A 27,172-nucleotide genomic window follows, 5' to 3' on the forward strand; every position below is an offset into this window, starting at 1 on the left:
GCCCTTCACCTCAATATTAGACTTTATAATGTTTAATCAAATGAACACCACCTATGAAAATCAATATGTGAACAAGCTTGGTGAGTTTCTGTGAGTGCCGGTTGCCCTCCCAGTGCCAGGTGTGATATAAAGCGAGTCTGGGCCTCCACGCTCTTGCCCTGTCAAGGCCTAAGCAGTATAAGGGTCAGTCTTCCGCTTCGGCATCATTCACAGCTCACACACTCCATGAGGCAATGCACTTAACACAAGCCATACACGCTCTCTACAAGACAGGCGAGTGGAGAGAGCAGAGAGAGCAGAGAGAGCAGGGAGAGGAGGAGACAGCACTGGTGTGACCGTCCAGAAGGCTGACACAGACACAGCCACACAAGGCCCCTTACTTTACACTCTGATCGCTGAAGCACTCAGAATTGGAGTTAACAAGTTTTGACTTGATTGGTGACTTGATTTTTGTTTTATGCCAAACAAAGTGATACCGTTTGAGTAAAGTATGTTCTGCATGTAGAACCTTTACTATGTGGAAGGTGCATTATGCAACCTCCCCTGCTGGAACCGCCACCTTAACGTGGTGGAGGGGTTTGAGCACCCGAATGATCGTGGGAGCTCTGTTGGCCCCTGGTAGGGTCTCCTATGGCAAACAGGTCCTAGGTGACGGGTCAGGCAAAGAGCGGTTTAGAAGCCCCTTATGAGAGACCAACAGGCCCGTGCTGTCCTGTGGACCTACCATCTACAGGAGGAGCCATAGGGGCTGGTGCAATGTGATACAGGCAGCTCCAACAGCGGCCCCCACGACCCGGCAACGGACAAGTGGAGGAAAATGGATGGATGGATTATGTAACCTTTTATTTGAAAAAAAAAAAGTTGATATTTATGCGTATTTGATCTTGTATATATATGAGTGGTCAGCATGGTGCCTTTATTTTCGATCACAGTGGCCTCTACAACACTCCAGGGTTAATTGTTCAGCAGATTTTCTGGTGAGAGGGCTTTGAACAATTGGTCATGGAGCGTCCTAAAGACCAATGTGATGGAAAGTAAAGGCATCATGCTGACCACATATATAGCCTCTGGGTCACTACAAGGTAAAAAATGCACAAATATCAACTTTTTTTCGCATAAAAAGTTGCATAATGCACCTTTAATATACAACCTTATTTTCGATTTGAACCCCTGGCTCATTGATTGTTTTACAATACACCCAAGAGGCCAAAACTGTTTATTACTAGTATGCACGTTTTCTCATGCTGTCCAAAGACCAACAAGGGATATTGATACTGTATATATGTTTTTCTCATGAATTATGTGTACGTTGATCACCGTTTGGCTCGTCAGACTGTACATAAAAAGATGGCATATTTAAACCTTACCTTACCATAGAACCTTACCGAATTACAATTTTAATAAAGAATAATACACATTTAACTAATTGTTTCAAGCAGAATGTAAAAGTTGTCGGTGGATTGAATGTGATCATAGATCTAGATAGTACAGATATCACTTTCCGCGCCTTGAGAATCTCCTGGTCTGCGGTGCAGTCTGCACAGCTGTGCTCTGACAGCAGCAGGTTCACACTGAGGCTGCACGACCACATCAAAGACACGTGCTCTGTGAAGTCATGGAGAAATATCATCATCAGCAAAACTATACCTTTAAGCCAAAACATGGCTTTTATGTATTGCTACCTACGCTATTTCCATGATGCAACGTTTCATCACTACAGACTTTGTGTCATGTGCATGAGTCTCAATAAGGTATAGGTCGGCTTTGGAGTCACACTGTGCCATGATTTGAAAATAACTTTCCTAACTTTTATTTTAATTGTTGTTAAAATAATTGCTATAGTAATTATGCACAGGACGGAACTGCATGCTCACAGTTATCTAATTGAATGCATTTTGTACGTATTCCATTTAATCTGTGTCAATTTGTCCCACTGCGTTGAAGTCTTCTGTGCTATAATTAAATGGTAATGTAAAGTATGATCCTTTCTTCTTTAATGCTTCAACCTTAAGAGTGCCCCTCCTTGAAATCTGAAGACAGCTTTGTTGGGAAATGGGGTCAGTGCAAAACAAAAAGAAGAACAAAGCGCCTCTTACAGCAATAAATCAGAAAAAACACGAGTGAGCAAAAGTCAAGATTATGCTGCAACTTTGAGCTTCTGAAGTTGATAAGTCTGTGATGACAACGTTGGCTAAAACCATGAAAGAGAAGAACAAAGAGAAAGGTTTTAAGAAGCCAGTTTTTGTTATATCATGTATATTGGTTATTTGTTCATCAGTTTAGAAAAATCTCGAAGGTTGGGAACCTTCTGCGCTCCCATATACCAGTATACCAATGTGAGATAGGGTCATGAAATGTACAATCATGCTTTGTTTAAGATTGCATCCAAACATCCTACGGGCCAGTATTACTGCTAATCGGTTTGTTGTAAGAATGATACATATAGTGTGACGATGGCTTTTGACATTACTGTATATTTTCACTGGGACATTCCTGAAAGTACCATTGACAATCGGCACAGCGTCATATCCCCATTGGAGAGAAGGAAATCATTGCATCCACGTTATTAGGAGGAATGGCTGCTTATTTCATAAAAGATGCAGTACATGACATAGTGTTTCTTATTTATAGGTTTCATCCATTTTGCATGAGCCATGAGCCAATAAGGTAGTTAATTCTGACAGGAACACAGGGAATTACAGCAGCTCTCCGGGCTCTCTCCGTGCTCTTATATGTTGTTCAGCCGCACATAAATCGGGCATTATGCTGGAGACAAGTGCGAATGTAGGCACAGATTAGAGTTGCCGTACTGCCGTGGTAAACACTTGGGAGGAAGAGTCGGAGCTAAGCCTTCGCCGTCTTCTGGACTATTTAAAGAAACAATGTGGCATCTGCAGGGGATGAGTAACCACTGAGGAGGAGCCCAGAGATTTTAGCAGATGTTAGGTGTCAACTTGTAATATTCACCTAAACAAGAGTGCTGCTTCAAACTTTACACAGCATCTTCTAAAAATACTTTTATTAGGGTCCATGAGTAGCTGGAATGTCACAGCAAACGTAGATGTAAAGCAAAAGATAAAATTGCTCTTGATCTTTCGCGCTCCAAACACCTGCCATCGCTTTGATATACGTCATACGGTGAGTTCACACACCGAACACACTTGCTCTGATCCCGTCCGTGGTCAAACGCTCTTCCCTGTATGTTTGCCGGAGGTTATTATCGTTTCAAGTTTTGTTTTCGCTAATCATCGCAGGAGCGGTGGTCTTTCACTAGTGATCAAGACCATTGTTCTGTCCCATTTACATTACTGCCCAATGGTTTGGTCCAGTGCCTCCGAAAGAGATATTGAGAAGCTACAGTTAGTGCAAAATAAGGCAGCACGTCTCGCGCTACGGTGCTCAAAATATACAAATATTCAAAGGTTGCACCAAACTTTAGGCTGGACATTGGTGAAGAATAGACTGCACTTTGCCCTTCTTTGCTTCTTTAAAAAGATTCTTGTGTTAAAACTCCCTAAGGTTTTGTATGATGTACTTGTATTCAGTTGCTCCGTACATAAGTTTAACACAAGGCACGCAGTAAATGGTCATTTTACTCTTCCATCATGTAAAACCCAGACTGGACAGAAGGCTGTTATGTTCAGAGGGATGAAATCCTGGAACTCTCTGCCTAAAGACATTTCTAACATTGCAGACATAAACATTTTTAAAAAGACTTTGTTGTCACACTGCAACAAATGTAATATGTTGTAATTGTGTATTTATATTTTTATGCTGTTGTGATCTGTGATCATTGTATGAAAATGTGATTTTATAATCTGGACCCCAGGAAGACTAGCTATTGTCAAGGGCAATGGCTAATGGGGATCTTAGTAAACAAACAAGCAGGTTTTCACCCTCTGCCGGCGCTTTGTATTACTACATTTTTAATCCTAGGGGTTTTTCTAGACTTAAACATTACCACACTTATAAAACATAAACGCCAAGATAAAGGTATCCAAATGAGGAACACCAACACAATTCACTCACAGCAATCTGAAACCAAGCATGAACAAAAGGCAACTCTCAAAGTTAAATAGTCGAGACCGAACTTATAGCACAAGCTCTGGCAATTGCTATCCATGCAATGCCACTGCCTTCTGCCCCTGCTCCAATAGCATTGTAGTAGTTTTTGGAAAAAGAGTAAATTATGTGAATATGTACATTATATACGGCACAGTACCACAGCGGCTAGCGCTCGTGCTCCACAGCTCGAAGGTCCCGGGTTCGTTTCAGTCAGTGTGGAGTTTGCATGTTCTCCCCGTGTCTGCGTAGGTTTCCTCCGGGTACTCCAGTTTCCCCTACCAATAAAAACATGTACAATAGGATGAATGAGAGTGTGCATGGGGGACAACGGATGGGAATTAGCCTAAGACTACAATCCGGTGTGGTATGTTTACATGCATGAGACCCATGTGTGTTCATTAACATGCACTGTGAGCATGGAAGAGTGCTTGTGTAGGTGCTTGAAGAAGGAAGAATGTCATTTGATGAAAGTAAATTGAATTTGGATTTAGATTTTGAAATCTTTCTTAATGTAATTTGTATAGATTTGTGATGTATTGTGACCCCATTGTGACCCCCGCCTGTGGGACTATAGATGTAAATTAGTCTTTGGCTACAATCAGTTATTCATTAACAATTACTGTTCCAATTAAATTATTAAATTAATTAAATTAAAAAAATAAAAGAATGCAGAGTCCAAATGTACTGTTTTTATCTGCTCATGTTTCCTCAAAGTGCAAATGACATTAATAACTTCAAAAACATGTTATTTTTATGAATAATACTGCAATTGAGAGATTTGTTATTTATGTTTTCAAATCAAGATCCCATTCACAGTGCACGTTCTAACAGACTCAGTGGCCATTACTACTTGAAAGAAAATTGCAGCCTTTAAGACTTGTTAATTCCAACCGTGAAAGCTACAATTTGAATTTGATTGCAATTAATCCTGTGACCCTACTTCAAAAAATAGACACATTTTTCCCCTTTCTTTGTCTCTCCTTCAGATCCCTCAGATCAGCTACGCGTCAACAGCTCCAGAGCTCAGCGATAACACTCGATATGACTTCTTTTCGCGGGTCGTTCCCCCTGACACCTACCAGGCCCAGGCAATGGTGGACATCGTCAAGGCCATGCAGTGGAACTATGTGTCCACCGTCGCCTCAGAAGGGAACTACGGGGAGAGCGGAGTTGACGCTTTTATCCAGAGGTCTCGAGAGGACGGTCAGTGTCTGTTCAAACATTCAAACAGCAAAACTTTATTTACACTTGTGAAAACCTGGGCTCTGTCAATCTATCCTCCATCATGAACACGAAACTGAGATAGAGATGCACCCTCAGAGAGAGTAGGGGAAAAGTCTGATTTGAATTGTAATGTTTCAAATTAGAGCAGAAAATAGAAGCGCATGCTGTGTGAAATATGGAGTGAATGTTATTAGTATTTAGAATGAGTTTGGCAAACTTTACCTCTGGAGCAGTATGAAATGGAAAACAAATAAATCAAACACTGATATGTACTACATGGTGAAATACTGATGCCACTCTTAAATTAGAAGGTCATGGTTTATTTCTATAGCACATTTTAAAAACAGAGTAGTGCCCCAAAGTGCTTTCAGCGCAAAAATACAGACAATACATAAAAAAAACATACAAAGTACTGCAACAAAGTACAAAAAATAAAAAACTGCAACATAATCAACACAGATAATAGAAAAGAGATAAACACACAAATATACTCTTGCTCTAAGTATTAGAAGTAACTTTCTCTCTTTTTTTTCTGTCTTACAATGACACTTTAGATCTAAAGCTTTATATCTAAACGGCCACTGAGTATGACATTTCTAAGCTCCAAAGCCATATCTCCAGAGTATGTGTTATCTGCTACAAGTTTGATAGAAAAGATGAAATATGAATTTTAATTTAAGTCAAAGCTTCAATGGCTGCAGACCTTTCCTGGGGCAGCCAGGGACGTGGCACTGTACAATATTGGAATGACTTCTACTTTGGCTCCTGCCGCGGCCCTGGCCTGCTCCAGGACGACCTCTGACCCCGAGTGAAGTGAAATGTAATGACTCCAGACGTGAGACGCAATACTACTTCTTCTTTACCAACACTAGACCCTTTTTACTGCCATTGGTGCTTAGTGCATATCTGCTGCAGCCTCTCGTTCGTCAGGAGCACAGATGGAGCACGCTTTCTTCTGTCTGCAGCGGCTGTGCTCATGCCATAATAGTTGTTTTCTTTATTTCATCTAAGTAATCATGCTTTAATTAGTTATTGAATTGACTACAGTGTAGGAAATAGTTGATGTGTTGATACAGGAAAGGCAAGTAAGTGGCCTCACCAATAGCTGTTTTCCTCCCGCTGGTCAAAGATTAATATTTCCTAAAATCGAAAATCATACTTTAAAGTGGGATTCAAGGCTCAAAAATAGAGTATTAACATTTTTCTCAAAAACCTGTTTACCAAACTTTCTCTCTCAATTTTGTTGCCACTGGCTGACAGCTCATCAGGCAATGCTGTCAACCACGCAAGCAGAATTATTGCTTACAGACAGACATCAGATTCTGTCCACTGTCTTCTCACTGTAAGAACATATTACAACTTAACTGTCAAGTCAGCCTCCGCAAATGCTTTGTACTGCCAATATAGCTGACTAAAAATAATAATATCTGAGTACAAGCTGGTAACCTTGCTAAAACTTAAGTTGCACATAGAAGCATTTGGCTGCTATTTGTTGCTCTTTTCAATAAAATAATCAAAGTAAGAGGTCAAGAGCTGCCCAAGGGCAAAGTGAGCTGCTGCGCCGTTGGCCTCAGCGTGGCAAGGCTCTTTGTTATAAACAAATACAACATTAAGTTGAAGATAATATATTCTGACTTAAAGTGTGCTATAACTTCCAGTGAAATATGGCATCAAACTAGTGTGAGCTGTGAAATCACTGAGATTAGTAATTGCTAGCCTTTTTTGCCTTGATGCTGTATGCACACAGATGGCAGTGCTGACCGTTACACCATATGCTTGTTAGGTCTAGACATTGGCAGTACAGCTTGGTTTTTCAGTAAGCAGACTTTGTTTTGAAATTACGTTTTTCAAAAATAAGTGTTATGAATATTTTTCCGTAATAAAATTGCCATATACTTTATTATATGGTACTTTCGCACTTATAATCTTGAAAACAAACATCTCAATAAACTACAGCCTATTTCTGAAGTAAGACTGAGACATCATGATACTGAGTAAATGGGATTTCCAATACTTATGGCATTACTTATTTAGAAAGCGGATCGATATTGTCACCAAATGTGCTGTGCGTGTGGCTATGTGGGCGTGAGCAGGGCAGGTGCTTCGTTCGATGACACGACATCCTGCTGGCAGCACAATCTGCATGATGTGATCATAGCTCACTGGTCTTTCAAGTGGAAAGCGAATTAACGCGGTGCAGCAGCCAGCATTTGATCAGAGCAACGGAGCTGGAGTTTCAGTACTGTGGAGCGGAAACAGTTTGACACTGGGGCAGTCAATATCTCAGAGGAGGGAGCAAATAACCTTTTGTGTTGCCGGGAGAGCAAGCGTGAACTCAGGCTCAAAAGAGGAGAATAACAATTAAGAAGATGAGGACAGCCATGTTTCGGCATAAGCGCCCATGCGGAGCCATATGCATTAAAACAGGGAGAAGAGATATTTGTTAATAAAGACTCAGACTATAGTCAGAATGATATCTAATGGGCACATTACAAAGCACTGCAAATGTTCATTTTAGCAGCAGATTAAACGTACACACAGGGACGAGAGCTGAACAGTTTGCTGTAGGTTGTCAGCCGTGTGTTAAATCCAAATGTTATAGCTTTAAACTGCAATCTTATCCTGCATGTCTGCATGTTAGAAGATGTTTTGATCCAAAACACTAAGCAAGTCTTTTCAAGTTTAAGTAAGAGTTCTGGGCCTACTATAATTCACTGCAGTTTCCTCACACCATAATCCTGAAGTACCCTCTTTCCATATTTGTTAATTACACTATTTATAATCAAATCCAGCTCAAGTATGTTAATACTGCCGTTGAGTCTTTGGGAGAGACACTTCACTCAACCGCTTTAAGTTCAAACGGGTGAGTGAGCAGAGGTTGGATGGCACCATTATTTTGTATAACTTAACTCATAAGGCATACCTATTAGAAGGGTGTATCTCTGGAAAAAAAAGCAGATTTAGTATAAAAATATTTTCATTTAAGTCTCTGTTCTTCCTCATCAATCAGACTGTTGCAGGGATTAAACCAAAGTGACATAATGGAGCATTATTACGCAAGATGACAGAGAAGACCCTTTTTATTATAACGGCTTGCTTTTTTCTGTATTAAAATTCATGTTACGATCCCTCTTGTACTCAAAAGAACCCCGGGCTGTCAGTGCTTTTCTCCTATTCTCCCAGGATATGGTCGCGTCTCAATTACCCACCGTGCGTTATCTCATTGGCTGAATCTTACACGTCAGGGTCAAGTCAATTCCACCGGTGAAGAGTGAAATGTCAAACGCGTGCATCCTAATTTGGAAGACGTCAAATTGATTTACAAACAGTGTCATGTAGCATTAGATGTAAGAGCATATTTGAAATGATAATGAATGAGATTGGATTTAAATAATGACAGGGGAGGGAGGGGGCAGTGACAGGCACACTGAGATTATGCAAATGTCAAAAATGAAGGTTGCACGCCGAACCCTTTGTCGTGAGCGAAATGTCAAGAGGAATGATTTGAATACTCATTACTCCAAAGTGTCTATTGTCTGAACATCAGTTTGGGAAAATTATAGCACTTTGTGTTTTTAATTTGGGAGATACAAACATGATGTTTCTCATTATGAAAAATCCAGCCGCTAAAAATTCTAGCAATTTAGATCGCTACAATTAATAACAAAAACGTTCAGGATCAGGATTGTGCATAAAAGTCTGAGAGATGTAAATTATGTCGACAACAAAAGTGTTTTGTTTGATTTTATTCAGAAAAGGTCAGTTGTGGGCTGTATACATAAGCAAGCCTATCATGCTCTAGAATATTGCATTGAGAGAGCATGTTGTCCTGACATTTTCGTTTGGGGTCAAAAGGCACCTTGTCTTATTATGTGATTGAACAAGTGCATTGGCAGGAGTCAGTCTCCCCTTCTAGCTTAAATTGTTCTTTGTAAAAAATGTTTTTTTTTTTCCACTGACAACTTGCTCACAACACTACTTTCTACAGTTGGAAAATACTGTCATTCTGTCACATCAAAATTAAATGACACACTGAGCTTTATTAGTTATGACAAAAGTGCCATGAAATAAATGAGACACTTATTATTTGCCATGATTAAAACGCTTCAAAAATCGAATACTAAAGCTTTGCTTTAATTCCACATTGGCATTCCATTCGTGCCAGCACTTGCACTGTTTATTGTTTGATTTTGACATTGCAGTGGTTCGGAAATGGGTTTATGTCTGCTAAATTGTCGCTCGGCACTTTCGAGTCTTGCTTTATGTTATATTCAACCGCCTCAATCTGTTTTCCACAGAGAGCCACTGAAGGATTTGGGGCTGCAGGTGTGCACAAAGACAATTTTCAAGACAATACAGAAATGCCACTTTTGAAATGTACAGTACTTCATCTCGTTCGTGTCACAAACTTAGTGATGAATAAAAATATAAAACTTACTCAGCTAAGAAACTTATGACTGTCTTATTTGCTCCGCCCAAAGTCTAAAAACAAGTGGGTGAAAAATGTAATAATTTTGCTTCATAAGGTTCGAGTTACTGGGCAAGTGTCTCTACCGTCAGAGCCACTACAACATTACAATGCCATGCGGTAAGGCAAGCCCTAAGGTGAACTCTCTGATGGAGGACTATGAAAGTGTAACTATTTTAACAGGAGTGTCAGGTGTCCGGAAACGAGACAAGGGAGAATTTAGATGGACTCCAGCAGAACAATAGGCCAATGCTTCTGAGGGCTGTTCATTACAGTGTCGTCAGGAGTTTGCAAGGCCCATAGATGCCGTTCTGGCTGGGGCACAAGGCTCTCCGGGGGCCATATTTAAGGTGAACTCACTTTATCACAGCAATAAATGGAAAAACCTTCAAGGAGGCGCAGGGTTTTACAAGGCCCTGGTAAACTTTGTCTTGGTCTGACTCTGTAGAGCAGGTTGATAATATATGACACCAAAAGCTGATGGCATCTTATATCAATAGTTTGCTTTTATAGGATGTATATTTGGATTCTTTAAAGTATTTCCTATAGCATGTAGGATGTAAATGAATGTGAGGATGAATGGTTCTCTTTAAATGCCACTCACAACCAACTGCCACATGCTCAACGTAGCCCATAACCTGAACAAAATGTGGAAATAGAAAATAAATACTCTTTGAAAGAGTTTTACAAAGTGCATTTAACACTTTCCCCTTCATGTTTTTGTTTGGTTTTTGTGACAAATAGCGTGGTACTCACCGAACCACCTCTCACTGAGCAACAGCATTTTTCCATTTGTATGTGTTTACAAAAGGGCTGCTGGCAGGTTACACAGAAAAATGTCAGCAACACTAGAATGCTATTAATCACATCTGAAGGGCAGATTTCCCCTTTTCCAAGACAAGGATACACTATTATACTTATCAAACTTAGCATACTGGCATACCTCAAGTGAGCTGCAGCATCCTATTGGCTCACGAATAGGCTCATGTTCTTACCTCTGGCCATGCGCGATTAGACGACATCATTATGTTAACTGCCGAGTGAAGCAGAAATACATACTTCACGGTGCTTTACCTTGCTACAGCCGCAGTGGTTGAACAGCATTTGAGTAGAGGGTGTCCCATGGTTGTCAGGTGTGTCACTCGAGCATGAGGCAGTAAAGCTTATTTCACACTGCTCGGAGCCCCCTCTTTGATTTGTAAATCACCTCCTCTGAGAAGCCATTACGTCAATTATGAAATCAAACTCACACTTGCCCCAGACACAGCTGCCATGTTGCTGCTTAAAAGTTGAATAGATAAGATGCACTAAGTTGCAAAGGGCTACATTGATGAAAAGTGCCCAGTCTCAGTGTTCAGTATGTCCTGAGGCAAAGGCAAAACATGTAATTGGACATTTTGCAAAAATTAAAGGCTAAGAGCATCACTTCTTTGAACAGAACAAGTTTATTAAAGCACTAACTGTAAATATGCATTCAGTCTATATTAATAGAGGATATACAAACGCATAACTGGAAAGTTTTGCGGCTGATCGTTAAAGCATAGATGTTACTGAAGGGGCTGTAAGTGCACAACTCCACGGCCTGTCCGCCTGCCCACTGCTCTACGGGATGAATGAGTGTGTCCAGTTCCCCTCAGGGACTCAGGGCTCTCCTATCAGGCCAGAATGCTGACAGAAGTAATAGCATGACTGGTTGCCATTTGGCTTAAGAAAATAGCTATGCCAACAAATACCTTGAGTTGATCCATCAACTTCTGAAGCCAGAATGTAACTACAGTAACATCTCATTGCTGCCCTGTAAACATTTTCACACAGTGTTAGCAAATTCATCAATACAATCTCCAGGGCTTTCTTCATCTAAAACACCAAAGGGTAATGCAGCTCACAATGTCAAATGTTGGGGCAGTTTTAAAGGTAATCTTAATGCTTTAAAGAGCTTAGTAAATGCACTTGTTGTCTGCGTTTGTGTTTGCCATTCTGAGGAGGAACTATAGCATGTAACACAACTTTGACATACGGTTAAAGTAACAAATTGGGGAGCAGAAATTATAAAAGGCAGTGGCAATTGTGATAACAATTAAACAACTGTAAAATTTCAAAATGATTTGCATATCTCTACTGTTCGGAAATCTAGAGCACGCACTTAATAACCCTAAATAACCTGCGCGTCACTCAGTCTTTTGTTCTAAATAAAGCCAAGTGATACAAAAGACTGATGCATCACCGTCATCATCGTCTTTCCAAACTAATTTCACACGTCACAATGCAGATATCATTCTTATTAGCATCAGAGCCTTTCCCTTGAGTACGTCTGAAATCCGTTTCAAAACGACCACACACAACGCTAGAAAATTGCTTCCTATCATCTTGTTTCATCTCATGTTCCTTTGAAACCCTAATATTCAACTGAGCCACTTTATAAAATTACACTGCAAAATTTAAATGACAAGAGGTCCAATCAGACCGAACTCGACAAAATGTAAAATGTCAGACTTGACCTTTGAAAGCATAGAGCGCGTTTGTAATTTAGAGATAATGGTTTCTATAGAGGTAAAATATGTGCTTGGCTTTTTACCTCTGCTACCGTTGTTAATCGACAGTATAACTGATAATGCATGCTTGACTGTGATAAAATCTTTATAGTTGTTCAGTGATTGAGACGCAATCTAAGCAATTCAGAATATGATTATTTATGAGATGTAGACATCGTTTTTGCGACATTTTTGATTGCTGAGATATTGTTTTTGAATAAATTAGTAAAGCACATCGGTTCTCAGCCCTATGGTTGGGAGATTTGTAATGGGTCACAGTGGAATTGCTGATTAAAAGCAGCGTCTGGATACAGCTTGTCTCATTTTTAGTGCACTTGGGAAACAACTGTTGCCCATAACAGCCTTGTATTATCCACAACAGCCTAGGACTCTCTTTCCCATGGATCAATGACAGCGTAAACCTTTCTATGGCCTGTCTACGTTGTTTAACAGACCAAATGCTAACTTATGCTCGACTGCGAGCTCTGATGCTCCAATCAAAACTGTTGCTGTCAGCATTTGTTTTTCTCTTGCTGTCTTTAAAGTTCTGTACAGTATACCTTTCTGGCCGATAATTCCCGGAAACTCCATGCACAAGCACAACAGCCTACATCAGCTGCTATGTACTGTAGTCCTGACTAAGCCTAACTCAAGATCTGGAGATGATTTGTTGGAAACAATACTGCGGTCGCCCCCTGTTTTTGTAGTCAAAATAACAAGAGTGGGAAAAAGCTTCCAGAGCAAAACATCCATCCGCAAATAACTCCTGGACGATTGAGAGCCTACGCAAACATATACACAGCCGGAGACAACCAGAGTATGCATGCGTACTGAAATCTGAGGGGAGAAGCTTGTCTCGAAAACTCGCATTAAATCCTCTTCAGTCTCATTTTCCCAACTGCACACAACACTGAACCTCAGTCTAGTCATATTACACAGAGGCGCTGTCTGTATCTCCGGCTGTCTGCTCTGTAATAGGGTTGTGGCCAAATTCACTTTCAGGAGCTGTGTGAAAATCCTATTTACTCATAATAGTATAAATCACATGTAGACACCTGCTACTGAGACAAATTGACCAATGAAAAGTTCAGTAACGTCCATGCTATGTATTCGCTAAATTCTATCCTTTTTAATGCAAGAATGATGAAATTTGGGAGTCAGGGATTTTCTTCAGGGCCTTCTATAATAATTATGATGGGGTATTATAGTGTAATTGATCCCTGGAGGGAGAAATTCATTTTTATGTCCCCACAGCCCAGCCCCGGCACAGTGAGGTGAGAGCCTGTGACAGAACACCACCTCAGGGGTTGGAGAGAGGATTTAGTGGCTGCTTCGGGACACTTCACATTGGGCTAGAACAAGAACTAAACCTAATCATATCAGCCTTGACTGCAGTGGCTCTGCAAAAATGAATATTTATATCTATATATCTTATTATCAATCACGGTATGTGACTAATGGTGTAGGCAGCACTTGGGCACTGCGCCAGTCTCAGCGTCGTGAGTTTGCATCCTGGCTCCATTGACTGAAAGTTTCTTCACTCCCTTTCTTCTTGAATTGTCCCGTATTATTGTGCATTATTTGCCTTATTTTGAAATAATACTTGACTTTTAACTTGCTGTTTACATTGTTGTTGTTTTTATAACGATTATGTTTAAGATTAAATATAATGTAATTAAAAGAAATAACACTTAAGAGGTCAAATGATGTAGACCTAGTAAATAATTCTAAAATGGTCAAAACTCTAAATATTCCACAGGCATTTATCTGAATTAGACATTGCATTTTGCAGCATGTTTATGAGAATGTGTCTGGTAAAACCACATGCTGTGAAAATAGATAACGAGATAAGAAGGCCATTTTGAAACCGGACGCATTTTAATTTCAGAAATCGGTTTGCAGTTTCTTGGTGTTTCTGTCCATTTTCCCGCCACTCAGGGGTCTACGAGTGTCTCAGCGTGAATTTGATAGAAGTCAGAGAAAGCACTCATTGAACGAAAGTTCATTTGCATGAGTCATTTTGAATATAGGAAGCTGTCATTGATCCTTCTGTGGAAGTGGTATTTGTATTATCTTGCTCTGTTTCTAACTTTTTCCATATCTTTGATTCCACCTGTGCGGTATGCAAGTTGACACGCTCTGAACAAGCTTTGGTGCACTGGGCATTAGATTATTGGTCAGCAGCCAGACAATATTTGGAGTCAATGAACTATCAGAGGTTTGTGTCTATAGCAGTTCAGATTTCAAAGCTCAGGCAGCAAGGGAGAGATTCTTTATTAAAGGAACAGGCCACCGTTTTTGCATGCCGATACTATGTTCTTACCTTAGCTTAGACGAGTTGATGCGTACCTGTCTGGTCTTCACGTGTGCGCTCAGTCACACAAACACCCCTGACTTTACTGCACGGACGTCGAAGTGCTCCTAAGGTATTGTTACGCCTTACAATATAGTACCCCTTTTTATAAGCTTAATAAAATCGACATGTTTCATTTTGTGAAACTACACTTGGATTGTGTAAACGCTCACTTAATCGTATTTAAATAGGGATAACTTGGAAGAGCTTGGTCACTTCTAACTTCACCCCCGTTTGGGTCCATGAGGAGAGGTTAAATGCAAACAACATGTTTGGTGTTTTTGCGTGACTGAGCGCACGCAAAAACGGTGGCCTCTTCCTTTAACCAACTACAGTTGCAGATAACCTTTATATCTTAAAATGGAACAACCAGAAGAGCCTGACCAAGACTCAAACCAGGGATCTTTTGTTTTGATGGTAAATGTTTTATCAGTTGTGTCTCTATCTTATCATCAGAGCTGTTTTGATACTGCATTTGGCTGTGTACAATGTTAAGGAAGACGATTGTCTCAGAAAATGTGTTGTCTGCATCCTTCATCTAATTCAGCTAAGCAGGATCAGTGGTTGAACATGCAGTAGGGACCCATCTCAATCTGTTGAGCCAGGATCTTGATCACAGGGTCCTATCTGGAGCATTAGCCTACTTACGTAGGATGAATGTGCACACTTTTTTGAAAGGCTCTAGCGTTTTTCAGACAATTCCCTAACAGTATTAACAAAAAGTATTACTAACTTAGCTTTATTATGATGTTAGGACATTTAAACACATGTATTCTTTGTCAGAAGCATATAAAAACACCTTTCCCTGTATTTGGCAAACAGAAAGTCACTTTGAGGAACTGAAATCTCTTGGGGCACTGATCAAATGAATGAGCTTTAGTACACCCCAGGTAGAATAGTTATTGCGGCAGTAATACATGGGTAATGGGGATCAGTAATAAAGAAAAAGATTGTGTGGTTTTTTTTGCACTCTAGCCCATTAAACAGTGTGGTGTATGCCCCACTGCTCCATAAGCACAGAAAATATATTAGTGAATGCTTAATGTCATTGGCAGCATAATGCTGCATGATGTTGACAATTGCAACCAAAAGTGTAATTTTTCAGATAAGTTAGATGTAAAGTAAAGCTGCACTCATGAATATGAGCTTTACGTAACTCACAAGTTCAATTTTACAAAGTAATTTGTGTCTGGAACATTGTAATATTTTCAAACACCACTTCTGACTCGGAAGGAGGGCAGCCGGAGGTGTGCTATAATGACAAGAAGAGCAAGGGAGCCTTAAATTACATTTTGCCCATTAACAGAATGAATCCAAAAATGAGAACCTGCCTCTTATGAAGGGCCATGTTTCATTCAGGCAAATTACAATTAATGAATGTAATGAGTGGGGTTGCGTTTCGATTAATTTAATGCACTTGATGGATAAAAAAATAATTTCAGAGTAACTTCACCCAAATGATATGACGTGCCAGAAAATAATGTGTTCAGTATGACACAATGACAAGTTGTCTCTGTCAGTCAATAAATTATCTTATTAATAAGGATGGACAGGCAATGATTATTAAATTTCATGAAGATAAAATATATTCAATAAGTATTTAGGTATATCTAATTAATTTGTCTCCCAATCACAATTCCAGGAAATTAATGGGTTCTTAAGGCTATGCAAAGGTTAGCCAGAAAAATTAAGAGGTAAATAAAAAAGCCCTAAAATAAGATTCTGGTGATACCGGTAAAGATGAGAAGATGCAACATAGTGTTCATTAGATGATGATGCAATGATTTAGCAAGAAACAATATGAAAAAATGCATATTGGGGTTACCCAAAAAATATACATATATATACAGGAGTTATTACAGCTGGTAAATATAATAACAAGGTCTAATTTACAAAGCCAAGTCTTGTTAACCTAAGGGGTGAGTATTAGTTACTATACCTCCCACTCTGTTGAGCTACAAGGAGCAAAAGTAATGTAATTAACAGAGTAACAAAGGGATGGAAAATGTACATTGTACTGTGAATATATTTCCTGCTTGTAGTACATATACACTGTGCGTTTACTCTACTTATATTATTGCCATACATGTTTGTTGTTTTATTCATAAACGCTTTGCACATTAACATTTGAATTATAATTCAAATAAAATATAAAATATAATAAGAAGAGTAGCAACCCTATAACCTTACATTTCGAATGACATTTTCCTAAATAATTAAAATAAATAGATGAATCAAGAGATACATACAGCATATTCTTTTACAGATGAGGTATTTTGATGTTGAAGCGCGAGAATGGTGTTTGCAGTACAACAAACCGCCCCATCTATTGCCTGAGAGCAGTTCTAAGGAGGGCCCCCGTGAGGCCCGAGCGCTCGAACTCCCGCGGGCCTGCTCTGGTCCTGCTCCTGCCTCTGCTCTCTGGAGGTTAAACAATGCTGCATCCTGCCGCTCGTGTGTGAAGAGAAAGAAGAGAGAGCAGAGGAGGCGAGTGCTGTGCCGTCACATAGCAGCTGTCGAGGGAACCGGGGACTGAAGACAACGGCACACCGTACAGACTAATGATTGATAGAGTCAGAGAGAGCAGCGAGACTGAGACGGGAGAGAAATGGGGTGGAAGAGAGAGAGGTGAGACAGAGAGGGAGGGGGGGTGGGGCTGTATTTCTCATGTGTTTATGTGTAAAGGTATACAGTAGAAGACAACAAGAGCAACAGAGCAAAAAATACCTTTCCTATACATACTGACACTTGGTTTACATCTTGGTTCTTCTAATCATTTGGTTTTACGTACTTTATGTTCCAAGAAAAAATATCTGCATATGGAGTATCGTAATTTTCATTCCCCAGATACATGTAGTGTATATACGTTTGCCTCAAATAAGAAGCAATATTGATTTAGAGATATTTCTTATTCTCAAGAATATATGTATTTTGTGATACTGGACTGGGTTGGTTGAGCTGAAGACGTTTTGCTTCTATCTTCTTGCTCTAAAACTGATTCAACACACAAGATAAAGGTATGGTAGGTGTAAAGCAACCCACTCTACAATGGACATTTTCTTGACCGACTGAGAGCGTATTATATGATATGAAATAAACAAGTACATGAAAAATAGTTATTCAAAAATATTCTGAAATAAGTTCATTGTATGTTTCATGTGAATGTTTTCAGAGAGTAGGGAGGCAAATCATCACAAAGGTTTAGTCAAAGCATCAGAGGCGCATGAACAACGCAACACAATTTTATGGATGTGCACAAACTCATCAAAACGCATGAAGTCAACAATAAATTCATCCAAGCCTTCAGCCAAGCCAAAGCCTCATTTGGCACGTTTCTGTTGGCCCCAAACCACAGCGTGTCACAAAATCAATCAGACAGTTCTCACAAAAGGACTGTGTGCCTCTTCCATTCTGGCTTAATCATTTTAGAAGTGCAAAAATACATCTTTTGTTTGCGCACTGAGAAATAAGCCATGGCTGGGTGAAGAGCTAAATGCCCCGAACAAAAGGGTGCACATCAGAAGCTTGGTAACAGCAGTGAGGGCCTTGTTAATTTAATATTGGCATGTTTGTTGTGATACATGACCAACCCGAGCACATACATGGTTAAAACCAGGCTCTGTGAAGGAAACTCGTTAAATGTGTAGCTACACTTTCCAGTCCGAACAAAAGACCATGAAGCGTATTGACTCAAGAGGAAATGACTCTATGTAACCATGAGCAGATCAGAGTAACAGTATATTTAACGGCATCCCTCGGTTGAGTCAGATTTCATGTTTCTTCTGAGGCCTTTGATATGTGAGCTGCAGTCATTGTTTTATGGTATGGGTCCAACAGTCATGAACTGAACTCAGGGCTATTATTTCGCCATTGATTGCTCATCGGAGAAGGCTTTGAACGGGTCACGAAAGGGAAATTCATTAGCATGCACACACTGGTTATGGCATTTAGCCAATGCGGCAAAACAGCTATTCTGAAATGTTCTGGGAATGCTGCGCTGCTTTTAGCAATAAGGGGCCGACATCTCACATACAGAAAACATATATATAAAATAAACTATAACACCAACATAATAACATACAAAGTGCATTATTGAAAAGATTCATTGATTTTCAAGTTTGCTGAAAATAATATGTTATTTTGGCACAGCAGCACGCCTTCCCTCAAGTTTATTTAGTGCTTTCCTTTATATGGTGAACATATTTATAAACACCTAATTCTATGTGTCCATTGCAGGTGGCCTGTGCATCTCGCAGTCATTAAAAATACCACGTGAACCCAAACTGAATGAGTTTGACAAGATCATTCGCCGCCTGAGTGAGAATCCCAATGCCAGAGTTGTCATTATCTTCGCCAATGAGGACGACATCAGGTACGTGCCACTTTAACACCAGAAATAAACCCACCTCCACGGATCACTTTATAGACCTTTTCCCGAATATGTAATACACTGAGCCATCCAACAACCAGGGCACGTACTGTTATAGGGCTGAGAGATATGGCCAAAAACAATAAAATCTATTTTTTTTTACTCCGTTTGGACGATTTTATTTGAAATAAACTTGCAGCCTACAATTAGGCCCATTAAGATAACATAACCCTTTATTGAAAAAATGTTAGTTTTATCGTCTTCATGCTTCCTCAATGATTGACAACCGTCTCCATGGAGACTCAAGAGAAAGGGGCGGAGTTAAATGGTCCGCTCAGAGCAGAGAGAGAGAAAGGTACAGGAGCAGACCGGAGGAAAGTGGGAAACTCTGTTTTAGTGGAAGAAAACTCCACGCGGCCTTTGTGAAGCAGCAGAGATCGTCAGAAAGTTGCTGGCGTCTCCGCTGGTGGCATTTCGCTACGGAGCGTCTAAAACGCTGCTAAATTGGCCGAACACCGCACCTTGGGGGGACATGGAGACTCGATTCCAGGAAATTAATGGGCGACTTGATTTTACGATTTAGCCATTTTCCAAATTGTCTGTTTTTAAAAGCATGAATTAATTGAATTAATTAGTTTTATCGTCCAGCCCTATGTTGTTACATTCCTAGGTATGAGACTTCACCCACATTACCCACTCCAGTCACTGCCAAATCCAAATAGTCAGTAAGCCAACAGTTAACGGTGGTAACTCCAATTGAGCTACTGACTGAATTGCAAGATTAAACTGTATAACTTTGCACAAGCTAAAAATCAAAGGTACTTTTTTGTTATGTCCAGTTCCCCCATCCACTGAAGGAATTGACATAATTCAAATTAAGCTTCTAAGTCTTTGTAAGGCTTAGCATTTGTCAAAAAAGGTCAAGCAAGGTCTTTGTCAGGTTTTCTTACAACTGACATTAAAATGTCAACATTGTCTCCAGTGAATGTGTCCAAAGAAGAACAATTCTTGGCACCCAGATGTTGTAGTATAGGTGTGGCATTTTGGAGCCAATTACAGTAAAAATGGAAAGCCATACATGGAATCCCTGTAAGGAATATGGCTGCTATTTAATGTGAAATGTACTTATTATGGATAAGGTCGTAAGGCTTGCATTTAATCCCCTTTTCTGTAAAATATAGCTGATGCTCGTTGGCCTCATTCCGAGAGAATTTTTTATTACTACCTAAATTTAACAGCTCAGCCCCTAACTTTTAAATATGGACACACACTGCATACATTTGTTGCAACTCATTATCTCCCATTAAGACTCTGGTCCAAATTAAGAACAAATTAATTAGCTGTGGAGTTGAACAGTACACACCGAGCTACAGTGTTGTGGCCTGGAGATACAGCGTTTCCCCGGCAACAGTGAGACGGACAGGCACCGCGCTGCCTCCTGACGATGACCAGGCCAAAGTCCCATCGCTCATTGACTTAATCCTACCCTGATAACGCGTAATAGTCTGGATATATAGTAATTACAGAAAGCCACAGGGGATTTCCGAACTCTATGCTTGGTCTATCCTTGAACCCGGTCAATGTGTGATGGAAGTACTGTGCTTAGGGTTCACAGAGAAGTAAGTAAGTAGTAAGTAGGTGATGTACCATTGACGGTTATTAAAACTATTTTGCTGTATAAGTTAGTGGAATAAATATTATCTTGGCAATCAGTGCAAATAAGCAATTGTAATTCTGACCTTTTATCTGATTACACTTGCATATTGTTGACATTTTACATATACACTATTCCCCGCACATTTATTGAAAATAACGATTTTAATAAAAATGCCAATCTAAAGCGAATAAGTAATAAAAAGGAATTATACACTGCTTCTGCCAAGTTTAAACCAGTAGTTTCTAAACGCACTGATGCCTTGCTAGGAAACATCCCTGTAATAATAGTATTTGTTCCTTCCATTTTGAAAATTCCCTTCATATATGCATGCAAATCAAAGCTGTATTTGCCTACTACGTGGTAGTCGAGGCAGCATTTCTCAAAATATGTCGCAACCTTCTGTGTTGTGACTTTCAATGCACCTGGATACAAATTAAATATAACCTGCTATTATTTGGTGTGTGTATCTGTACAGTGTTAAAAATATTCCTCCAAATGGTCATCTTTTTACTTTTTCTTTGTGCTATTTCAAGGCGACTACTCCAAGCTGCAAAGAAGGCCAATCAGACGGGCCATTTCATCTGGGTAGGGTCAGACAGCTGGGGCTCCAAAATCTCCCCCATCCTGAACCAAGAAGAAATGGCAGAAGGAGCTGTTACAATTTTGCCAAAACGCCAGTCTATCAAAGGTAGGATCAGTAACACATTAAAGGTACAGTACTATTTTAAAAGAAATGATGTCAGTTTCATAACCGCAATTAAATTACATGTAAAGTATTGACTCTAATAGGAAACAGAGATTATCATTTTCAAGAGCCAGGAAAATTTGAGAGCTTGTGAGCCTATGTATAGGTGCCATTAGCCAATATCATGTAACTCAATTACCTTTAAAAGCTCACAGGGAACACAGCACTTGGCTTGCTTAGTATTACATTAACAACCAGCGTAACCCAATATGCTGAAATACTGAATAAAAATCTGTATTTTCTTCAAGGATTCGACAGATATTTCGCCAGCCGCACGCTTGAGAACAATCGCCGGAATATCTGGTTCGCCGAGTTTTGGGAGAACAACTTCCAGTGCAAGCTCAGTCGACACGCCGTGAAGAAAGGATCAGGAATCAAGAAATGCAACAGTGAGTGTCGTTTGAAATGCTGGAGGGGAGTCTCTCAGTCAATAAAAAAAGAACTCATCACACTATATTGATTGGCGAGTGTGTATGTACCGGGCATGCTTAAGTTAATGTATTTGTCATTTGGGAAATAACAATTCCACTTTTCTAATCTAAGCTTGACATAATTGTGATGGGTAATTGAATTTGAACCTATTGTTTTCCTCGCGAGAAACGAATGCCTCCATTACGGGTAGGTCGGCTGGTTCAATTTGCAGCGGGTTTAACAATTGCAATCACAAAACTGTAGGAGGAGGAAACGCATGCACCCAAAAAGAATCAATGGTAAATCCAATCAGCCCATTAGAAAGCAGCTCTCAGGTCATTATAATCAGGGGCGTCTATCCAGCTGGGCACTTAAACATGGCATACAACTGGTCCTCACACACAGGAGCTTCCTACCATTGACAGTCCAACTCTAAAAACACATTTGATATTCAGAATGTTTCACTATTATGACATTAGCTATAGCTGAGCAAAGTTTTATTGTCTCAAGGGTACACTGCAGCTAGACTTTTGGAAGAAAAAAAAATGGACAAAGTCAGCTGGAAATGAACTACTAGTTGGGAAAGCGGGATTTTGCAAAACTTTGGGGATTTGAGACAATAAATCATTTTATACAGTTTGACAGCAGTTTATAGCAAGATTTAAGGGAAAGCTTATGAGGACATACGTACAATTGAAGCTGTCCTTACATGTCTCTGTATTATGAAAGTGGGAGAACAAAGTGCAATAGAAGAGATGGCAACTCTTCAGTAATACAACAGCTGCAGACATGTATAGACATTATATTCCTTCTGCTGGATGGAGTTGTTTTCAGATTCTAAAATATGTGTTGATGCCAATCCGACTGCGACCTAAAATTATATAAGAGTTGAGAAATGTTCTATTGTCATCTAAAATCCAGCGAGAGAATGCTTTATACCATCTGAAACCCAGCAATTATAGCTTTAAGTCACACAATGCAACTCCCTGCAAAAGCCTGTGAATTCCAACAGATAATCTTTTGGCCGGCTACTTTCACTTCTGTCTGAGTCTTTAGCTGGGTAAGCAACACACACAGTGCAGATGTACAATTTAAATTCTGTCTGCCTCCCACTTCTCTTGTAGCGGCTGCCCTAAAGGCCAAGGTTTCCCATGTAGCTGCATCTCTATTGTCGCCCCAAACAACAGGTCATTCCACTCCTCTGCTAATGTGGATAGTGTGCAGCTGCCAGGGCGCTGCTCCTATACAACTAAATCCTTGGTCAAGGATACAAGGATAGGAAACTGTAGCTGAGGTTTTTAGTAAAGTAAAACTGCATAATGATCATTAAATTAACAAGAAACATTATTTTAACAATTGTGTATCCATTAGTTATAACAATAACTACTATAGAAACCATCGTCACCATAAATACATGTGATCAGCTCTATCAAATCTAACATACTAATATAAAAAATGCTTTTATCTTTTGTTTGTTAATTGAAGCAGTCATTGTTGCTTTTACATTTCTAACTACTTTGATCCGTATAGGTTGCCCCAAGGATGGGTCAAATACAGAGGACAAATATCCTCTTATAGGGATAATAAAGCCTAATACAAATACGACTAACATGTATAATAATCATTAATGGTAAAACGTGATCAGTCCCGACATTTGTAGTGGTAACACTTTATACCTACAGTTTAAAACGTCATCTAGTCAAATGCCGAGGTCATTTCTTTGTTGTTTGTCTTATCAGAGAGCCAGGTGTGTTACTGTAGATCACATAGCAGGATAGTACCACTCTGCTACTCTGCATTAGCACAGGTATGAGTCATCAGATGCAGCAGCAGAGCACATCCCCAATACACGCTTAAATGCCTGACACCTCGAGCACAAAACAAGGACTGCACACAACTAACCAACTTATTTTATTAAAAGCAACACTGAGTTTGGAGGTCATTACTATTTCAACAAGCCACACAAATGGTTTTATAGAGAAATAAGCGTAGTAATTTGGTTTCTGAAAAAGGCCCTTCCTAAAAAAAAGATTTTTTTTTTTTTTTCATGTAGCAGTAGCAAACCAAAAAATCCCTTTTTCTTATCCAAAGATAGAGCCATGTGACAAGCTGTGTTTATCTGATTTAACATGCTTTAACAAGCTTAAATAGCAAATGCTGACAGGCTTGTGAGGAAACTATTTTAACATCATGAAGATGTAGCAAAATGTATTAAATCTCAAAAAATATTTGGAGAGCTCACAATGATTGGATTTAAAACCATCTTTGAGAAAATAGGTCTTACACAACATGTTAAAAAAGGTGCCTTGTGTCGGTGGAAGCCGACACACAGGGAGGCAGTAGATAGGATCTGAACTTGCAAAGTCAACACTGCTTGGCTGTCATCGCCGCCCAGTGAAAAATGCAGTGAGACAGTGGGTGTAGTGAAAGCATGTAGTGATGAGACAGGTATGGGAGATAAAAAAGCCACTGACAGTCGCAACGTGACTATCTTTGCCATCTTTACTCGTGCCTGTAGCCAGCTGGCTGAGTACATACCCTGCACAGTTAAGGCTTTATGATGGAGCCTGAACTGCCTTTTTAAAATAGGCATGCTGCGCTTCACCAAATCCAGTAGATAATAGTAATACAAACATGACTTGTGGTTCCTTCCTGTCTTTGGTTCATGATTCTCTCTTTGATAAAAACCTTTACACATAAATGTACTTGGCGTAATCAGATGAGTCAGATAAAGCCATCACTTCATCCAGAAATGCTGAATGAGAAATGGTGCGAAAGAAGAGCACAATTTTGTAGAAACACATTAGTAAAACATTGCCATATACATTTTGTCTCAGGTAAACGTAAGGCTTTAATCAAAAAGCAACAAAGAACTATTCCCCTTCATTGTCAATGTGTATGATGACCTCGGGTTAACTAACTTATACTTATTGTTTTGTCATCAAGGCCTTGACCGTTTTTTCAGACAATCCCATCTCATTTCCGTTTGGCATCTTTATTTAGGACCACTTTTCCACTCTTCACCCATTTTCTCATAACTTTAATGTTTAAAGTTCAAATGATGTTGTGATGAAAAACCCCCAAGTTAATATAACTTCAGTCGAGAGTTGAAGTATTGAAAAACTTTTGTGTCTCTATATCAAACAAATCCCTAAGGCAAACAGTCTCGCCGTGATAGAGCTGCTCACAACCTCTTTATTGGACTAAGGGCAAACAATTTTGGAAAAGTCTGTCATTATTGTTGAAACAATAGATTTATCAAGATTCAGATCAGGGTGCACATTTTAAACATGTCCAGGGGTGTGAAGAAAAATATTACCTGATGAACTTATACAAGAATCCTCATTTTTGAGGAGTGAGCTTTTGGATTTAGAGTCAATTTATCTTTCAAACCTGCATAGAATGGCAGCATCAGCGGTTTTGTGTTCACCCTATACCAGTGCATTGGCCTAAAAAAAAGGGGATTAGGTTGATAATTGAAACTCAGCTTGGCGATTAACACGTTTCCAAAGCATCTGACCAAGGCCAGCTATGATTAATATACACCTGTCATAACTAATTAAATTAAAACACAAGAATGGTTTAGCCTGTCTTGCTTTGTCGTTCTCGGCTCCCACACCACTCCATCACTCTCACTATTGATACTTGCATTATCTGAAGCGGTACATTCATGTTGAGAGGGGAAAAGCCCAATAATAAGTGATGGTAAAATTGGGAAATCATTGGGAAAAGTATCTGAAACTCTGTGATTAAACATAACCTGCAATAACCTTTAAGGGTCTTCAAAATGTAATGACTGACAATAGCTTATCAGGACTATACCAAGTGTTGAATAAGAAACGATTAAATGCTTTGAGGGTGAGCAGGTGACAAGATTACAATAAGGCTGGGCTTTGTGATGGGACTTGATTATTATGATTGATGCAGTATACATGTAAATATGATGAAGACTATTAATTTTATTCAAACCCCTTGAAGACACAGTGGAATCAATCAAGCATGTTTTATACATTAGCTACTTAACATTTGGTTCTTCTTCGATTGGATATTCAAATAGAAGCACATGGAAAAGATTCAAAAGTGTTGGGTGGTTAGCATGGAGCCTTTACTTTCCGTCACGGCGGCCTCTATAACGCTCCAGGATCAATTGTTTTTAAGGTTTCCTCGTCAGTTTTCACGTAGAATAAAAAAGGAAAAGCAACGTTCGATCCTGAAGTATGCGGACAGTTAGCAAGTCACCCCATCAGCCACATTTAGGTGAAGTCAAAGCCTAGCTAGAAACCTTTAATGAAGGTACAGACCTTTTGAGATATTACTTTCACTGTATCTACTTTACAATAGATACAAATTGGCTTATAAAAGTAGCCTCAGAGCTAAATACTAAATCAAATTCAATTAAGTTTCTGATATTTGTAGGTTCGGATACACATCCAATGGCCACTAAATATCATCTTATAAGGTGTTAATGATAAAGAAACTACAGAAATTAAATAAATACCATGAAACGGAGAAAACATATCTCGCCATACTTTAGCTTCCCTATTCATGTGTATGGGGATAGACTGTGGTGGCTAATATATACGCATTTATAGGAACAGTCACAGATCGCTAACGGCAACACTATTTCTATGGGTTTTCTTTAAAAAATGTCCTTAATGCACTTTTAAGGTCTCACACATAGAACAGAGGCTGGCATGAAATAAGTAAGTAAGTGTTTTATTTGTCATTGTACAACCGTACAACGAAATTGTGTTCAGGTGTTCAGGTCCTGAGCCGCAGCGTCTGAGCCGCGGCACCTCTGTGGGTCAACCTGACCAGCATGTTTTTAGTGTATTATGAGTTCCATTTGCGCAAAAATATGTTGCATATTTTATCAAAATTGCCTTTCATTTGTAGCTGCTAATGTAGAATGTAACTAATGTTTTGTATTTGCTTTCAGACCATGAGCGGATCGGAAAGGACTCTTCTTATGAACAGGAGGGAAAGGTTCAGTTTGTGATTGACGCAGTTTATTCCATGGCCCACGCTCTGCACAACATGCACCGAGATCTCTGTCCCGGAAAGATCGGTCTTTGTTCCAAAATGGAGACAATCAACGGCACACTGCTGCTCAAATACATCCGCGATGTGAACTTCACAGGTGTGTATAGGTCATGTTATTCACTTATTGTATGATTTGGTTTAATTAAGTTATGACAATTATTTTATGATATATGTTACAATGCCTTTTTCATATTAGCTTCAAGGAATATTGGAAGACTTGTTTATCAAATATCTTTGGTCTACTGTGATATTAATCATTTGGCAGTAAAATCTGGTAATAAGTCGCACTGCGGTACACTTGCGGCT

The 27,172-nt window shown here is 39.5% G+C and overlaps 1 protein-coding gene across 2 annotated transcripts in view; it reads left to right on the top strand.

The window, feature by feature from the left end:
• LOC306963930 (metabotropic glutamate receptor 4-like) overlaps nt 1-27,172 on the top strand; it is a 169,988-nt gene that overhangs the window by 134,785 nt on the left and 8,031 nt on the right. For both annotated transcript variants that reach the window (XM_079557701.1, XM_079557700.1), the window contains exons 3-7: nt 5,052-5,268; nt 18,878-19,013; nt 21,201-21,355; nt 21,661-21,801; nt 26,763-26,963. In XM_079557701.1, the coding sequence (XP_079413827.1) occupies nt 5,052-5,268; nt 18,878-19,013; nt 21,201-21,355; nt 21,661-21,801; nt 26,763-26,963 (850 nt within the window). The remainder of the gene's footprint in view (nt 1-5,051; nt 5,269-18,877; nt 19,014-21,200; nt 21,356-21,660; nt 21,802-26,762; nt 26,964-27,172) is intronic.

Source organism: Gobius niger (genome assembly GCF_951799975.1).
Source record: "Gobius niger genome assembly, chromosome: 6".
Lineage (NCBI taxonomy): Eukaryota > Metazoa > Chordata > Actinopteri > Gobiiformes > Gobiidae > Gobius > Gobius niger.